General features: G+C 36.8%; 2 protein-coding genes across 3 annotated transcripts in view; one reads left to right on the plus strand and one right to left on the minus strand.

Moving 5' to 3' along the window:
• The window catches only part of LOC109084950 (1-phosphatidylinositol 4,5-bisphosphate phosphodiesterase beta-4-like), a 347,521-nt gene that overhangs the window by 179,706 nt on the left and 148,228 nt on the right, over positions 1–19,587 (minus strand).
• LOC109078138 (gamma-2-syntrophin-like) overlaps positions 1–19,587 on the plus strand; it is a 70,350-nt gene that overhangs the window by 22,991 nt on the left and 27,772 nt on the right. For both annotated transcript variants that reach the window (XM_042743159.1, XM_042743160.1), the window contains exons 7-9: positions 5,760–5,847; positions 7,283–7,374; positions 17,712–17,839. In XM_042743159.1, coding sequence (XP_042599093.1) covers positions 5,760–5,847; positions 7,283–7,374; positions 17,712–17,839 — 308 coding nt within the window. The remainder of the gene's footprint in view (positions 1–5,759; positions 5,848–7,282; positions 7,375–17,711; positions 17,840–19,587) is intronic.

Here is a 19,587-nt window from a genome sequence, read left to right on the forward strand (position 1 = left end):
GATTTAGTTACTGCTTTGACATGACTACTGAAACTAAGGTCTGTCTCCAGAATAACACCAAGATTCCTGACTTGATTTTTAGTTGTTTACCCCCTAGAGTCAAGGTATGCATTCACCTTGAACTTCATCTTTGTTTCCAAATGCAATGATTTAAGTTTTGTCCTTGTTTAACTGAAGAAAGCTCTGGCACATCCAACTGTTAATTTCATCAATGCATTGGAAGAGGGAATCAATGGGGCTGAAGTCATTTGGAGATAAGACTAAGTAAATCTGGGTGTCATCTGCATAGCTGTGATAGGCAATTTGGTTCTTTCTCATTATTTGACTTAGAAGGAGCATATACAGGCTAAACAAGAACGGTGCAAGGATTGAGCCTTGTGGGACTCCAGCTGTCATGGATGTCCACTTAGACTTGTGCTCTCCTTTCATATACTTACATAATAACCTCTCCCTTCTAATATGACCTGAACCATTTGAGTATCATCCCAGAAAGCCCGACCCAGTTTTTCAGTCTCTCTAGTAGTATGTTATGATCAACAGTGTCAAATGCAGCACTAAGATATAGCAGCACTGATCTTTTGCCAGAATCAGAATTAAAGTGAAACCAGATTGAAAATTGTCCAGGTATCCATTTGAGTTTAAGTAGTTGTTTAGCTGATTAAAAACTACCTTTTCAATAGTCTTGCCTATAAAAAGAAGATTTGATATTGGTATATAATTGCTCAAAATGGTGTTATCAAGATTGCTCTTTTTCAGAAGGGGCTTAACAACTGCAGTTTTCAGGGAGTTTGGAAAAGTCCCAGAAATAAGGACTCTAAGAGATCTGCTTCTAAACAGTTAAGCACCCTTTTGAAAAAAAATATGTGGGAAGTGTGTCAAGGCAGCAGGTTGACGATTTAAGGTGCTGTACTTTTTCTTCCAAAATTTTGCTATCAATTGCTTCAAAAACAGAAATAGTAACTTCTTTTTGAATTTGTGGTTGAATCTGTCTGACCTCTGCATAACTTGAGGATGTGCTTATCGCCTTCCTGATATTACTGATCTTCTCAGAAAAGAAGGAAGCAAACTCATTGCATTTGCTGTTGGAGAGTATTTCACTGGGAATCTGACTGGGGGGGGGGGTTGTCAGTCTCTCAACAGTAGGAAAGTGTGCTAGTGTTGTTTAAGTTACTGTTTAGAAGGTTTGAAAAGAAGGTTTTTCTAGCTGTGGCTAGTTCCACATTGAAAGCGAAAGGCTGTCTTTATAGATGCTATAGTTAATTTCTGCATTGCCTTTTCATACTCTGTATTGCTGTTGATTATCTCCTAGGTGATTTTTGTCTGCCAGTCTTCTTACTGACTTTTGCAGGAGCAATATCATCAATAACATTCTTAACTTTTGAGTTAAAGGAATCAAGGAGAAGATCAACAGAGTCTGCAGAAATGCCTATATAGCCTCAATAAATAACACACTAGTGTTCTCCCTAAGATCTAGATTCAGTTCAGTGGCGGCTACTGGTCTGTCAGAGAGGGGAAGCTCATTTTCGGCCTACATCATCAAATTGTCTATTTATTTAAAAGTAAATTCTGCCCTACGTTCCTTTTCAAGAAAATGGTCTGTGACCCTGTCGTACCAACTAGGAGTCTTTTCAAGTGACTTGACCAGTGTCCTCTCAATGGCCAGCAAAGCTAGGCTGCTTAAACGGCCTTGGCCCATTGTGTTTCGGGGTGTAGGACTTGAGTCGCTTTAAACAGGAGAAGCATCCTTTCTACACCTGCAGATGTAGCTCCAATTGTTGCCACTAATGAGAACAGTTTGTAAAACTGAGGCATTGCACTGTCCAACTCCATGTCTTTAAGGAACACCAAGTAATCACACAGCTTTCCCCTGTTACCCTGCAAGTCCTGATCTGAATACAGGACTTGAAGTTCTGACCTCAGTCTTCCTGAATCAAAGTGATGGCCATAACTTTTCAGGACACTTTGGAAGGCCTCCTCTGGAAAATACCTGTCTCATGTCATCAAATTTCCCTGGATTGACTAATTCTAAGAAGAGCATGCTTTCCAAATTTGAAAAACGTTGAGGAATCTGCTCCAAGATGTTATCAAGGATGGCCATGTACAGATTTCTGTATCGCACTTGGGGATCCTGCAATTGGGTCAGACAGCGCTTTCTCATGGGCTCATCTCGTGGGTCTGATGTGAGATCTGCTGTTTTGGCATAAATGGCTTGGAAAGCCCCCCCTCTGACCTCTTCTCTTTGACAAATGCAAAATGCATTAAAAACTCTGTAAAACTGAAAACAAGGAATGTGGTGTATAATTGTGTGAAATGTATGATGAAAATCAAGCAATTTCGCCAAGCAAATATCAAAGAAATAGGTTGCAGCAGTTTTTATTTCGACTGAACTTGAGAAATCTGCGATGGGACTGAGCGCGGAATAGCTTCAGTGATTCCTTATAGTACAGAATCGCTGTCAGTCAAAAGGAGATGCAGTCTTTCGACCAGACCCTCCAATCATCACGCAGAAGCTCGGAGTCCGGGCCAGCCCACTCCCCATTCACCCCCAGAGACGCTGGGCGTCCGTGGGCGGGACATAATCGCAGCGTTTATCCAATGACCGTCTAGTTTCGAAGCGCTGAAAAAAAACGTTCAAAGCAGCCCTATTGAAGTCAATGGACGCTGGGCTTCAATAGGGAAATGCACTGTGACGCTGCGGGAATGTATGAGAAGGAAATCGAGTCAGCCGACCTGCTATATGTAACTGATTCTGAACGAACTCGTCTTTGAGATGAACGTTTTCTACCGAGCTTCTACCGAGCTTCCCTTGCAGTCTTAAAGAAATCGCCACTGATTCAGTTGTAGCAGAGATCAATATATCAAAGAAAATACAGAAGTGATTTATTAAAGTTATTAAATCATTGATCAGAAATGATTTTTTTTTCTGAATGAATGTTTAAAAATGCTGACTTGATAGCAGTTTGTGTTGTTACAGCAATCTTAGTTAGATGCATAATAGGCCACAGATTAGATGGGTCAGCCGTAATGCTTGAGAAGGCTTTAGACTTTCTATCACGTGATAAAACAGAAATAGAGAAAGCTACAGGCACACTGGGTTCCCGCTTGTTCTATAAACATTTGTGAATGTTGCTGCTATCATAGCAGGGACCCAACACATATTACTGAGAGCTGCTATCAGTTGTTTTTGGTTCACCTACAGCAGGTTTTGGCCCTGGCGTTGTGGCAGCGGCTGGAGAGCTCTCACAGGAGGAGGAGGACGAGCTGGGCCCACAGGCTTCGGTGGTTTGGTCCAAGGTTTGGTCCCAGCATACACCAGTTCCTCCATTTTCTGTGAGAAGCTTAGAAGTGGAGATGCTGGAGAGAGGGATGATGTGTCTGGTGAGCAGAGCTCTGGCTCTGGTGTTTCCAGTGGCTGAAATATGTTGTCCTGGCATCCCTTGCTTCTTTTTCATAGTATTATTCCGGTCCCTAAAAGTTTTTAGTTCAGTGCTTTTGCCAAAAATGTGTTGTTTGAGCACTGTGCTGATCTGCTGAAGTTAAAATCTTAGAATAATCTGAGAAAAGTACATAAATAGGGAGCAGAGCGTGGAGCAGTAAGCAAGAGTGTCCAAACAGTAGCAGTGCCAAACAGTAATATTAATTTAAAACCTATTGTAAAGTGTTACCTCATTTTATTTGTCTTTTTATTTCCTCCAAAGAAGTTTAATGCGAAACACCTGAGACAAAGTTGATGCTTCATTGAAGCGTAACTAAAAGTCTCCTGGGCAATAAAAAAGCAATCTGGGATTTTGCATACTGTAGTTGTCTTATGTTTGAGATGCGAGCACAACCTCAAAAGACCATTTGGAAAAATGTGAATGGTTTCTTAAAATGGTCTTTTAAATATGATTAAATGATCAGAACCAGATTATAAAAATGGATATTCAATAGCTGCATGGTCAAAATTCATTGACAGGTTACACAACACTCATGATTCTAAATTTTATAATCTAGTTTAAAAATCAAAATATCTCTCTATATAAGCTCAAACATGTCTAGTTTAAAAAAAAAAAAAAAAAAAAAAATGCTTATTTGTAGGAATGTTCCGGGTTCGAGTGTAAACAGATTGAAGGCATCTTGAGTTTTGGAGCACAAACACACGAGGGTTTCTTGGCGAATGCGTGGTTTCTTTTAGCATCAGCTCTCTGTGGAAATGTTGTACAAGTGTGTCCTGTTTTCATCAGAGAGGAAAGCTCAGGTTTGTCAGATTTGTGGTTATGATTAAATGAAGTCTAAAATTCAACATGTAATCAGAACTGATCCTGTTTCTGGTTGTCCTTCACAATCTGCTGCAAACTGCATTCAGATCTGACTTATGACATTAAACACACTTTGCAACATCACATCAGTTCCTGATGGATAATGTCAGTTTCACCCTGTTTTTTTTTTTTTTTTTTTTTTTTTGTAAAATGTTTGTTAATACCTTATAATGATTTTAAGTTCTCGTAATGTACTGAAAGTACAAAATATACCAATTTTCAAAACAATTGATATGAAGCATAAATAAAGTAAAATGTAAATGTTAGAAGGAAAAACTAGAAAATAAGATGGAAAATTCGAATTGTTGCCTTAGCAACTAACTGAAATTAATGGAATTACTAAAACTAACTGAATTACTAAAATGTCAAACATAAATAACAAATATATGTGCGACCAAACAGCATTCCCATCATTCTCTGTTGCAGCACAATAATGATAAACTATGCAAATACAGCATCAATTACCTGTACCAGTGTTATTTTTGTTTTTATATTTTGAATCGGCTTTTGTTTTCATATATTTTTAGTAATTTTGTTATGTAGTTAATTTAATTAGTTTTTAAAATATTTCTATTTGGCTTTAATTTACTTGTATTTTGGTTTTATTAATTCTAGCACATTGCTAATTTCATTTAAGATTTTCAGATTTATGATTTTCTTCTAATGTTTAAATATTATACAAATAATTAAAATGTAATAAACTAAAATTAAATAAATTGAATTTAAATGTAATGCATCCTTGCAAAGTAAAATTGCAATATTATGTTACATCTGGGTTTCCCAAACTGGGGTTTGCAAGTTTATAAAAGGCAAATAATTAATTAAAATCTTACAAATGTAAAAAGATTAATTGTTTTAAAATAAAAATAATAATAAAAAACAACAACAACTGCACTATATATATATATATATATATATATATATATATATATATATATATATATATATATATATATATATCTATATATATATATATATATATATATATATAATTAATTTTTTTTCGTGCATGTCATGTGTCCAATAACTTACCTCAGAGGACCATAAAATTGTTAAATTATTAAAATATTACCTTTAATTCTAGTAAATTCAAGTTAATATTTTAGGTCAGAGAGGTTCAGCCGGCAAAGAAGTTGTGAATCCCTGCGTGAGATGATGAAATCTGAAGATACGAGACACTGACTGAGTAATTGCTTGCCTAGGGAGTGGTTAGTGAACCTGAACTCAGCACTTGATGGTCCAGCGCTCCAGCGGAGAGAGGTCACACAACGCTTGCTGTAATAATCATTTATGAGAAATCTCTGAGAGATTACATGTACTGATTGCATAGAGTTGATTTAATCCAAATGTTGCGGCTCCTCGACTCAATTAGGTGTGAAAGAGTCATTTAAATGCAGCTCAAGTGCATCTTCTCATCCTGATGTCAGGAGGATGTTGTATCTATTTTATATTTCTGCGCAGGTTCATCTTTTGCGGACGGCAGGGGATGAAGTCACCATCACTGTACGCTACCTCAGGGAAGCGCCGGCCTTCTTAAAACTCCCATTAGGTGGGTTTGCTTCACATCTGAGCACTGCTACTAAAGCTCACTGTCTGGATAGGCAGCTGCCTTCTGAGAAGGCATCCTAATTGAAATGCAACCTCAATAGTGAGTGATTTGGGTGCTCTGCATGATCAGAAATATTGTATTTAACACAAATTGCATGACAAACACATGGGAGATTGTTGCAATGCATTCTGGGACTGCCTTCTCTGCAAAGTTAACATGTGAGGCAGCCATTATAAAGTAAAGAATATGGCAGAAGCAAGTTGCATTTTTCATAATTAAGTTTTAATTGTGATTTTTGCTTATATAGTTTGCATTTTGAGCATTTTTTTTTCTTCTGAAGAACAGCAATAAATCTTACCAGAAAATGCCTCTAATTTAACTGGTTTATTAGGAAACCAAAATACATTTCATCTTCCTATTCTCTGTAGCAACATAATAATGAAAAAATATGCAAGTACAACATTAAGCACCAGTGTTATTTTTGTATTATTTATATATTGTCATAATTTTTTTATTAATATTTTGAATTATCCTTTTTATATATTTTCAGTTTTCATTTGATTTTTTTATGTTTATGTATGTGATTTTATAATTTTCTTTTCTTTTTTAATATTTCAATATAGCTTTCTTTTTTTCCAGTTTTAGTAATTTTAGTACTTTTTACTAGACATTTTATTTTAATAGTTAAACATTTTAATCATAAAATTAGTTTTTTCATATATTTGCCAAAGCAACATTTCAAATTTTCATTCAAGATTTTAAGGTTTGTGTTTTCCCTATATATATATTTAATATATTTGTATATTTAATACCATTTTACCAATTACCGTTATTTTAATAGATATAAAGTTTTTACTTTATTTTTAGTTAACAGTAACAGCAGTTACAGTTATACACCTTACGCACAACCTTTGCTCTGTTTTGTTATGCTGTTTCTTGAAAACATCCTGGGTATTTGTCATGACTCATGAAGTGAAAAATAGAGAAGAAATATGAATTTTTCCAAGTCATCCATTCTTTTCAGATTAAAATTACTTGGATGCATGTCACATTTCAACTAGTAAGTAGGAACTTCACAGATATCTGAAGGCAGCATCGACTCTGCAGGAAGGTGAATCTCTCGGGACTGAAGCGAGCAGCTGTGTGCTACTTGAGACAGAAAGACAACTTTCAGAGCAGTGTGTCGTAGATTCTGCATTTTCCAGTGATGGCCGTGTCAGAACTCCTGCGTCTCCTGCATTTCACACTCACCTTATACCCATAATCTCCTGTGACTTTGGTGTCCGTGGCATCGTGACAACCCAGAAAGCAGCTTGCCAAGCTAATGCACGTCATATCGCACGGATTTAGAAGTGCGAAGTCAATAGAGTAGATTTTCACACAGTATGAGCCCTGCTGTATATAGAATATGTAATAATCTGCCGTATTCCCTCAGGTTCACCCGGACCGTCCAGTGATCAGAGTAGCAGAGCGTCCTCGCCGCTTTTCGACAGTGGTTTGCATTTAAATGGGAACTCGAGCAACACGGTAAGTCACCTTTTGTATCGTTGTGAGCATCATTTCTGTTAAGGAGCTTATTCATAAGCCTCGAAAGTGAGACGAGTGACAGAATCAGGTTGAAAATGCCTCTGTGCCAGATAGAGAGCTGGAACTGACTTTTTAAGCGCTGTGGTTTTAGGCGAGCATCACTATTATTTTTGCTATTTTTGCTAGGTAATTAAAGTAGTTTTCATTATTTGTATTTAACTTATTAATTTGTATTTGTAACTTATTACTTATTACTAACTTATTATTATTTGTAACTTATTAATGAATTTATATCCCACAATTGCAAGTTATAAACTTTTTACAAATAAGTTTACTTCTCGCCATTCCGATTTTTTTCTCAGAATTTTTAGTTTACATCTAGTAATTAATAACATGCAATAGCAGGATATAAGCTTCATTCAGAAAAAAACCCTCATAATTGCAATATGTAAACTTGCAAATGTAAGTTATAAACTCAGAATTTTTTTTTCCTTATCAGTTGATGTAAATTCATAATTATGAGAAAAATATCTGAATTGCTAGATGTTAAAGGGGTCATATGATGCGATTTTAAATTTTCCTTTCTCTTTGGAGTGTTAAAAGTTCATATATATCTTTGTCATGCCTGGAGCTGATCCGTGCTGGTCGCTGAGGAAATACATCAACTTTGCACTGTTGTTTAAATAGCAAATGCATTTGCGCCCATGGGCATGCTGGTCTAAAAAAGAGGTGTGTTCAGGCACATTGTTGGCGCATTTCAATAACTAAAAACAGAAAACACAATACACCAAATACAAACTCAAACAAAGTCTAAAGCAACATACAATCTTTATTCAAAAATATTTAAAGAGAGCGTTAGTAATATGTGTCCATACGTGGGTGCACAGCGCGTGTACACTTTGCTTATTACACACCCAGGGATGCGCAGCAGCACACAAACATTTTTAAAAATGAAAAATTACATTCCGCCATGTAAATAGCGAACCCACCATGGCACAACCCCATATTATCATTGAGACTTTTTAAAATAGTGTTAGTTACCACCCATAACACTATTGTCCTAAAAAGAAGCCTCAAGTACACCGATGGCCCATTCAAGCAGGATATAGAGGTCATGTGTTTCATCTGACCTTGAAATATCATTGCCAGTGCTTCTCGCTGCCAGTTAATAGAGTGTGGCAGCCACATGACCTGACAGACTGAGAATATCCTGCCGTCATCTGAACGAACACGCTGCGCCTCGTTAAGTCACTGGTCACTTTCTTATTCAAATCAGAGAGCAGAGTTAAGGCAGACGTCTGACTCGATCTGCCCACGGACCACATGAACACACAAAGATTTACATGCAGCACATGAAAGTGACGACACACGTGACACTGAGACTCTGGGGAAGCGGTGGTGCTGCGTGTCGACAGGTGTACTGTAGCTCTGAGATCTGAGATCTGCATACAGCCTCTGAAAATCCATTCACAGCCGAGAGAGAGAGGTGAAAATGAGAAACACAGTCTCAGAGCGCCGGCAAATCAAGATTTCAGATACCACCCTAAAGTCAGTCTATAAATAGAACAGAGCTCAGAAACAGTGCTGATGACAGTTAGTAGATAGAGTTTTTGTTGCTGTGATGATGCTGGTGTTTGCAGGGTGTTACCTATGGTGTTGCTAGAATGTTGTGGGTGTTTGCAGGGCGTTGCTATGGTGTTGATAGAATGATAAAACTTTTCACAGCGCTTCTATATTGTTTGTTGCTAGAATGTTATAACTGTTTGCAGGGCGTTGCTATGGTGTTGCTAGAATGTTATAAGTGTTTACAGGGCGTTGCTATGGTGTTGCTAGAATGTTCTGGGTGTTTGCAGGACGTTACTATGGTGTTGCTAGAATGTTGCGGGTGTTTGCTGGGTGTTACTATGGGGTTGCTAGGATGTTCTGGGTGTTTGCCAGTGTGTTGCTATGGTGTTGCAGGAATGGTCTGGGTGTTTGCAGGGTGTTGCTATGGTGTTGCTAAAATGTTCTGGGTGTTTGCAGGGTTTTGCTATGGTGTTGCTAAAATGTTCTGGGTGTTTGCAGGGTTTTGCTATGGGATTGCTAGGATTTTCTGGGTGTTTGCAGGGCCTTCCTATGGTGTTGCTAGAATGTTCTGGGTGTTTGTAGGGCGTTCCTATGGTGTTGCTAGGATGTTCTGGGTGTTTGCAGTGTGTTACTATGGTGTTGCTAGAATGTTGCGGGTCTTTGCCGAGTGTTACTATGGTGTTGCTAGGATGTTCTGGGTGTTTGCCAGTGTGTTGCTATGGTGTTGCAGGAATGGTCTGGGTGTTTGCAGGGTGTTGCTATGGTGTTGCTAAAATGTTCTGGGTGTTTGCAGGGTTTTGCTATGGGATTGCTAGGATGTTCTGGGTGTTTGCAGGGCCTTCCTATGGTGTTGCTAGAATGTTCTGGGTGTTTGTAGGACGTTGCTATGGGGTTGCTAGAATGTTCTGGGTGTTTGCAGGGCGTTCCTATGGTGTTGCTAGGATGTTCTGGGTGTTTGCAGTGTGTTACTATGGTGTTGCTAGAATGTTGCGGGTCTTTGCCGAGTGTTACTATGGTGTTGCTAGGATGTTCTGGGTGTTTGCAAGGTGTTACTATGGTGTTGCTAGAATGTTGCGGGTCTTTGCAGAGTGTTACTATGGTGTTTCTAGAATGTTCTGGGTGTTTGCAGGGCATTGCTATGGTGTTGTTTTGGGTATTTGAAGGGTGTTACTATGGTGTTGCAGGAATGGTCTGCATGTTTGCAGGGTGTTGCTATGGTGTTGCTAGAATGTTCTGGGTGTTTGCAGGGTGTTGCTATGGTGTTGCTAGAATGTTCTGGGTGTTTGCAGTGCATTACTATGGTGTTGCTAGAATGTTCTGGTTGTTTGCAGGGTGTTGCTATGGTGTTGCTAGAATGATCTGGGTGTTTGCAAGGTGTTACTATGGTGTTGCTAGAATGTTGCGGGTCTTTGCCGGGTGTTACTATGGGGTTGCTAGGATGTTCTGGGTGTTTGTAGGGCCTTCCTATGGTGTTGCTAGAATGATCTGGGTGTTTGCAGTGTGTTACTATGGTGTTGCTAGAATGTTCTGGGTGTTTGCAGGGCGTTCCTATGGTGTTGCTAGAATGATCTGGGTGTTTGCAGTGTGTTACTATCTGTTGCTAGAATGTTCTGGGTGTTTGCAGGGCGTTCCTATGGTGTTGCTAGAATGATCTGGGTGTTTGCAGTGTGTTACTATGGTGTTGCTAGAATGTTGCTGGTCTTTGCCGAGTGTTACTATGGGGTTGCTGGGATGTTCTGGGTGTTTGCAGGGAATTCCTATGGTGTTTCTAGAAATGTTCTGGGTGTTTGCAGGGCATTGCTATGGTGTTGTTTTGGGTATTTGAAGGGTGTTACTATGGTGTTGCAGGAATGGTCTGCATGTTTGCAGGGTGTTGCTATGGTGTTGCTAGAATGTTCTGGCTGTTTGCAGTGCATTACTATGGTGTTGCTAGAATGTTCTGGGTGTTTGCAGGGTGTTGCTATGGTGTTGCTAGAATGATCTGGGTGTTTGCAAGGTGTTACTATGGTGTTGCTAGAATGTTGCGGGTCTTTGCCGGGTGTTACTATGGGTTTGCTAGGATGTTCTGGGTGTTTGCAGTGTGTTACTATGGTGTTGCTAGAATGTTGCTGGTCTTTGCCGAGTGTTACTATGGGGTTGCTGGGATGTTCTGGGTGTTTGCAGGGAATTCCTATGGTGTTTCTAGAATGTTCTGGGTGTTTGCAGGGCATTGCTATGGTGTTGTTTTGGGTATTTGAAGGGTGTTACTATGGTGTTGCAGGAATGGTCTGCATGTTTGCAGGGTGTTGCTATGGTGTTGCTAGAATGTTCTGGGTGTTTGCAGTGCATTACTATGGTGTTGCTAGAATGTTCTGGGTGTTTGCAGGGTGTTGCTATGGTGTTGCTAGAATGATCTGGGTGTTTGCAAGGTGTTACTATGGTGTTGCTAGAATGTTGCGGGTCTTTGCCGGGTGTTACTATGGGTTTGCTAGGATGTTCTGGGTGTTTGCAGGGAATTCCTATTGTGTTGCTAGAATGTTCTGGGTGGTTGCAAGGCATTGCTATGGTGTTGTTTTGGGTATTTGAAGGATGTTACTATGGTGTTGCAGGAATGGTCTGGGTGTTTGCAGGGTGTTGCTATGGTGTTGTTTTGGGTATTTGAAGGGTGTTACTATGATGTTGCTAAAATGTTCTGGGTGTTTGCCAGGGCACTACTATGGTGTTGCTAGAAAGTTCTTGCTGTTTGCCAGGGCATTGTGATATTCTGATCTCAAGAGTCAAGAGTCAAGAGGCATTTATTTGTCATTTGCATAGTTAACACTGGGGAAAACTGGGCATTGAAATGCTTGTGACGAGGCTCAGACATAAAGTGACAATAACAAGACATAAAAGACATAGACGTACATGTAGAGCACTGAGATTTTTGAGTGACTTCAGTGCCCATAGGCAGAAAAGACACGGACAGAGCATTATATACAAATAAGTGCCAGTAACAGATACAATAAAGGTAGACAGTGTTAAGAGTTATAAGTATTCATAAGTAGTCCTGAGGTAATAATATGATTATTTGGGTATAGCGATGTCTAAAATGTCATTGTAGAGTGACGCAGAGCTACATGAAGGAAATTAAAGTGGCAATGCAGATGCAATAAATAAACTTAAGAGCAGCACACATTCCGATTGTATTCCTGAGTAGAGCAATGTCCAAAATGTCATTGTAAATTGTATATTTTGTATATATATATATATATATATATATATATATATATATATATATATATATATATATATATATATATATATATATATATTGTATATATATATTGTATATATTGTCATTGTATATCATGATCTCTAGATATAACTCAGTTTCCTCCTTCAATGTGGGATTATACAATGTGTCTTCCATATTTTAAACACACCTCTGTCCCTGAGTTTAAGCAACACTAATAGTGATGTTTCCCTTAACACATAATTTGTGACACAATAGTCTCTATGGTGTGTTCAGATCAGCTCATTTGTCAGTTCTGTGTAAATGAGAGCGTCTCCAAGAGCAGAATTCTTTCTTTTAATGAAGTTCCTCTAGACACATCATATTTCCACAAAAAATGGGAAGAATGTAGGAGCTCGCATGGTGTCTTTCCAGGAACAGTGTACACAGATACTTCATTGTTAAACATTGAATGGCAGCCACTGTGTCCAATTAGCGTAAACAGATGAATTATTTTCTTCTATTGACTCTCTCTGCCTTTGCCAGGCATGGAAATGTGCAAAAACACACGTGGCGCTCTCCTGACTGCTGAGTCGACAATATTTGTGCTTTTTCTTGTGTTCCTCAAATGAGTTTTTTTCTAATCCTCTTGTAGTGTTTGAGCTCGTCAGCCGCAGGTGATTATAATTCTCGGAGCTTGTCGTCCCCTCCAGGCTGCTGTGACATTGAGCTGACTGACAGCGTTTCGCTTTCATCGGCCTAGGGGCTGGTGCTTTACCATTTTATTCATTTACATACTTGCCAATAATTAGCATAGCAGCTCTCTTTGCCAAATCTTGAGGTAGGGATGCCAAAAAAATTGGTATTTCAGTGCATACTTAATAATAAAAAAATACACCAGTTTAACTAGTAGTTTGGTTGTACTGACTCTAAATATTGGGAACGGTCAAAATACTGTCTTGATAATGTATTCATGTAATTCATACCAGATTTGTGTCCAAATATTGGATCTGTGTTTTAAGCCTTGCAGTGCAGCCTAATAGACCTCCCTTCAGCTATTATGTTATTAATATTAATCCAACAATAATACTAAGAAAAACAAAGAGAAAACCACATTGCATTGCTGAAAAACGGCTTAAACAAGCCTTAAAGCTGGTTGGATATACAGCTTAACCAGCTGAAACCAGCTAAGACCAACCTCTTTAGACTGTTTACTTAAAAAGTTTATTTATTTGCAAGATACTATTTATTTATTATTTGAACAATATATATGTACATACAGTATGTTAAGAAAATACTGTAACTTTACTCTCTTTAAGGCAAAATGACATCTATTAATATATATATATATATATACAGTCTCTCTCTGTGTGTGTGTGTGTGTGTGTATAATTAAGACATTTAAGCATACATTCAACAACAAAAAAAAAAATATTTAGTATATATTAGTAAATACTCTTACTGTATGATAACTATTGTCTCATCTGAGGCTGTTTTTATCAGATAAAATAGTGAAATGTCACTGCTGTATGGTGATGAACCTCTCTGGATGTATGGAAGAGAAACCGTAATGAAGAGCTGGTGTTTGGCTCCTCATGAGAGACGCTCTGTGAGTCTGATCCGTCTTGACATGCCGGCGAAATTTCATTCAGTGTCATCTCTGGCCTCTTGCTAGCAGCCCAACATGAAAGTCAAATCAAGTTTAATTATCCAGCCTCAGTCCGAGTAAACAGCAGAGAGGAGAATATGACTAGAGAAACCTTCGCATGTAATTGGTGATGGCTTGAAAATCCAGCCACAAGTGAAAGAATCCAGTCAGAGATGAAATACAGAATTAATTATGCTAAAAAGTTTCTTATACTGGAAAAAGAAAAACTCTGAATTTCTTTCGAATTTCTCCCATCTGTCATGTGAAAAATGTTGTCTCTCTGCTATAGTGTAGTCTGAATTTATTTGAATATATTGTATAATTTGTTATATTTTTCATTTTAATTTAGTTAGTTTTAGTAATTCAGTTGTGTTTTGTAATTTATTTATTTATTTAGTTTTTTACATATTTGTACATAGATCTATTAATTATTATTTCATTAGTTATTTTAGTAAATCAAGTTAAACTAAATGAAAATAACAAGTCTTGCTTTGACAACTAGCTTAAATAATTTTTATATATTTTGAAAATTTCATTCCAGTTACTGTTTATTTAAAAAATGAAAACATAGTATTATTTAATATGGAAGTATTATGTTTTTTTGTCGTTATTCGTTATTATATATATATATATATATATATATATATATATATATATAATATATATATATATATATATATATATCTATATATATATGCATTGTGTGTGTGTGTGTGTGTGTGTGTGTGTGTGTATAAAATACTTTTTTGTTTGTTTGTTTATTATACTTTATTTCATTTTTAGTTATTTTAATACATCAAGTTAAACTAAAGGAAAATTAAACATTGACTTGGAAACTAGCAGAAATAAAATGTTTTTAAGGGTTTTAAGAACTTATTTAAAGTTGCATTTTTACCTTTTCAAGTTTAGTTTCTGACTTAAAATAAACTTAAAATAAACCCAAATGCTCTGTACATTGCATCTAGAAGCAAGGTCAGAAACGGCTCTAAAAAATCTATATCCCCATCTTAAGCATCCCGCAGCGACTGTGAAGCACCTGTACTGATGTGCTTTGCAGAAAAAATATGATTTTGATTTGATACGAGGAGATTTATAAGCTTACGTACTTTGCACTGAGTATTTGCATCCGAGAGATTCACGCATGTCATGCATAATATTACGTTAATACTGATATGACTGATGGGATTTTGCATTTAAAGTGAGTAGAGCACAAATGTGACGCACACTAGGGGCTGAACAGTTTGAAGACTGTAAACTGTAGAATTGACGAGCTGAATTTTATGGGTTCCCAGCAGCGTTTGCAGCAGTCTGTGGAAGCCTGTCTCTGTCAGGGCCATAACCATCATAGACACTGAGGGGGAAGTTTCCCACAATAATCAGAAATGGCCAAACTGCCCCTCCAATGTTTGAAAATTTTGCACTGATGTGCTGCACTTTGTTATGCAGTGCTCTGTTTGGATGACAAAAAGATTTAAGTCACATTTTTAGGCTGATCTGTTTCAGCAGTCTAACAGCACCATAGACTGTAAAAAAATATGGACGTAGTGTCCGTGACGTCACCCATAGACTCCTCAATAGCGGTTTTGAAGCTCAAAGTGTGCAGAGCGAGCCGTCGCCATCTTGGCAGCGCGTCACCACGCGACTCTCCCGGATAATCAAAAATGGGCAAAAAGGCGGGGTCTGGTTGCTGAAGCCACGCCCACCTAGCGCGCCGGCATTGTCAGCAGCGGCAATCCACCTGTCACTCACGTGGCCACGCCCTTAATTATGCAGAACTTTAAGGCTTAATATAATTTAAACGGATGAGTTATAAAAAAAATCACCCCCCTCACAGTTGACATGAAGAGAAAAATTAGCTATATAGACCAAAATCATTTTTTGCACCAGGCTGTAAACATGTTTTTTTCTGCTGTAAAGTTGGGCATTTTAACATTGGGAGTCTATGGGATTGACTCCCTTTTGCAGCCAGCCTCAAGCGGCCAGTCGATGAATTGCAGTTTTAGTCACTTCCTTATTGGCTTCACGTTAGAGAGCGGGAGGTTGCCGCTCGAACAGCACTCATCAATGTCAGAATGACTGAGACAGCCAGTCAAATCAAAGTAGGCGGGGCTTACTGTCCCCATGAAGTGTTGGTTTAACGTTGAAAGAGAGTGAGATGGAAGTAGTGAAACCTTTAATATTTGACATCTGTTTTACAACAGAAATGTTAAACGACTCTCCGTAATACGCAGTGATGCAAACTGCTCAACTTTTTTTCTCTCAAATTTCATCATTTTTAATGGAAAATATGGTGTATTTTTTTTTTTTTTTTACCAGATTCATGTAATTTGAATTTAATTTGAATTTTCGAGATATTTTTTGCTAATAATTCAAAATGATTACTTCCCAACTATATGGTTTCTGCCACAGGATTTTTTTAGATGTTACTCTTTTTTTTACTCTACTATTTGCAATTCTGAATATGTCACAAATCAGACTTTTTTTTTTTTACCTCGCAATTCTGATATAAACTGTGGTATAAATTCTGAGAAGAATAGTTCAAATTTTGAGATATAAAATTGGTATATAAAAAGATCTAAAAAGTTGGAATTGACACATTTATCCACTGCAAAAAAAAATAAAAAAATTGCAAGATGTATACTCAGATTTTTAAGAAAAAAAAGTCACAATTGCAACAAAAAGTCAGAATTCAAAATTTATATATCGTAGTTTATCTAGACATTCTGAATTCTCTTTTTTTTTTCTGAGAATTGCGAGAAAGAAGAATCTAATTGTGAAATAAGAAGTTGCAATTACCTTTTTTTCATTTTTTTTTTTTTTTTTTTTTTTTTTTTATTCCATGGTAGGGAAAAAAATTATTACGAGATGTAAACTTCATGAGAAAATAAGTAACAACTGCAACAAAAAAGTCAAACTTCTGAGTTTATGTCTTACAATTCGGTTTATATCTTGTGAGATATAAACTAAGAATACAAAGAAAAAAGTCAGAATTGTGAGAAAAACTTTTCTTCTGTGTTTACATCTTGCAATTCTGTTTTTCTTTCTTTGTTTCTGCTAGAACAAAAAATTCCACACACACACACACACACACACACACACACACACACACACACACACACACACACACACACACACACACACACACACAAACACACACACACACACACACATACATATATATTAAGAGTTTATTTGCAAAAACAGATAACTGTTTTTTTTTTTTTTAATTTTCAAAAATCGTGTTTTTATTATGTTATCATGTTTTTATTGTGTCTTGTTGTGTTAGCGTTTTTTATGTAGTTAAAATAACCCAACTGCAGTTAATTGGAATGCACAATGAAAAAACATGATTTCTGAGAATTGTAACAGAGTTATCTGTTCATGGATGGATGGATGGATGGATGGATGGATGGATGGATGGATGGATGGATGGATGGATGGATAGATAGATAGAATTCACTATATATATAATACATAAGCTGTATAAATTCAGAATTATGAGATGTAAACAAAAAATTGTGAGGACAAGGTCACATATCTGAGATGAAAAATTTGCAGTTACCTTATTTATTTATTTATCTTTAAATCTGTGGCTGAGATGTGCTTCCATAGCTTTTGAAAGCTAACTATGCATTTACAGTGTTCAAACGTTCATCCGCTTTAAGACTTTCATCATCTTTCTCCTTCATCTGTGAATATGCACGGAAAATGTCATGCATTTATGTAAGGCAACTGTAATCCTCATTGATTTGTAAAATGCAGCAGGATCAGGTCGAGCCGGAGTTATTATCAGACGGGGGCCGAGCGCTGTGGATGCTTTTGAATCACATGTCGTGGTTGTTAAGGGGCCGCTGGCGCCGTGATCAAAGGGCACTAAAACGAGATGTTTCTGCTCCGGCCTCTGACTCTCTCCCTCTCATTTATTCCGTCCAGGCCCCGTCGTCGCCCTCCTCACCTTCGGCTAATGAACCAAAGTATGAGAAGCGCTGGCTGGATGCCGTCAGCCTCCCTCTGTTCATGGCTCGAATCTCTCGACGCAAAGCTGGAACCGACAAATTAAGGTACGGTAATCCGCCGTGATGCCGCACGAGCTGCAAGGTTTGCCCAGTGTTGGTTTTGCAAGCCTTTTTCCTTTAGGTGAGAGGATGTTAAATCCAATATCTATGCAGCGGCATGCCATGTCTGGAAAGGTCAGCGATGCAGCAGCCGCGGGTCGAGAAGAAGTGGCTCTAACTTTAGTCGTCTGCCAAAGAAAACACAAAAATATCCATAAACAACAACATAAAAAAAATATATAAATATGCACTTTAAATCTCAAAGCTTGTGATTGCAGCAGGTGGAATCAGATTCTTAATTAGCCAGAATGCATAATCTGAATATATTTCTATGTGCTTCGGGCTCGATTCCAGGTGGAGTTTCAGGTCTGACACCTTTGATTTTAACCCTACTGTACATGCCTTCTGTCGTCTGAGTTTTTTAGTCTAACTGTGCAGGCGTCCAGCTCGAGCTGGTGCTTCACGTGTCTTGTTGTCAAATCTTTGCTGATTTTGATCAAGTAAAGGTCAGAATAACTGCAGTAATATCTCCAGATGAATTCTTCCTGGACTGGAGCAGCTCAGCTTTACTTGATTCTCCATCAATCATGTTTTAGAGTCTCAAATCTGATCATCAGGATCTTTTGAGGAGCGTTTGTTTCCAGAAGCTTTACTTTCACTGTTCCTCAGCGGAGGAATGATCTTCACAAGCCTCCAGAACATCTCACATCTTCTGAGGAGACTTTATTTCTTCATCTCTCAATCAGCATTTCATTATATGTTTGGATCATTTCAGTCTCATCTTAAGACATATTATTGGAGATATAGAGCGACACTGATATTTAGATCAGTTTATGTCAGTATCTGCTGTACTGTTACAAAGATCTCATTGATTTACATTACAAGCATCACTTTGTGTCATATAAATATAAGCATCTGCACCAAATTGCATATTTTTTTAGTCTTTGAATAAAATTGAGCTGTTTTTCCTCCATATTCTCACTATATCAGATTTTATGAGCCATAAAAGCCTGATGGATCAAATATGATACAGAACATAAATACATATGCAAACTTTTTAAAAGTATATTTAAACATTTTTCATAATACGAGAGGAGAATAAATGGGGAAAACATGCCACTGATGCATATCTTCCATTCTAAATTATGTTTTTATTTAAAAATTTTTGTTGTTTTACTTTTGCATTTGAAATATTATTATTATTATTAATAATAATAATAATAATGATTTGTATATATATATATATATATATATATATATATATATATATATAAATATATATATATTTAAATTATTATTTAAATTTTGTTTAATGTTTTAATTATTGTTTTTTAATGTTAATATAATAATCTTAATCTTAATATAACATAATTTGATTTAATGCAATATTTATTCACTTTTGGCCAACATCCCTCATTCAAGTTTGATACATCTCCTAATTTATTTATTTATTTATTTTGTTTTTGTTTTATTTTTATTTATTTATTGGATTGAAATGAAAAAAAAATGCTTAATTTAAAATTTATTAAAAAATATTTAAAATAAAAAATATAAAAAATAATTATCAAATAATTGTAAACAATTACTTTATTTATTTATTTTTTTTTTTTTTTTTTACAGTTCAATGCATTTTAATGTAACAAAATTTTATAAAACACAAAAATCAACTACTTACCAACCACCCCCATCAAACAATATTAAAAAAAAGTTTGGGCACTTCTGGTCTGAATGTTCAAAAAAACTGTTCCATTTAG

This window comes from Cyprinus carpio, chromosome B17 (genome assembly GCF_018340385.1).
Source record: "Cyprinus carpio isolate SPL01 chromosome B17, ASM1834038v1, whole genome shotgun sequence".
In the NCBI taxonomy this organism is placed as follows: Eukaryota; Metazoa; Chordata; class Actinopteri; order Cypriniformes; family Cyprinidae; genus Cyprinus; species Cyprinus carpio.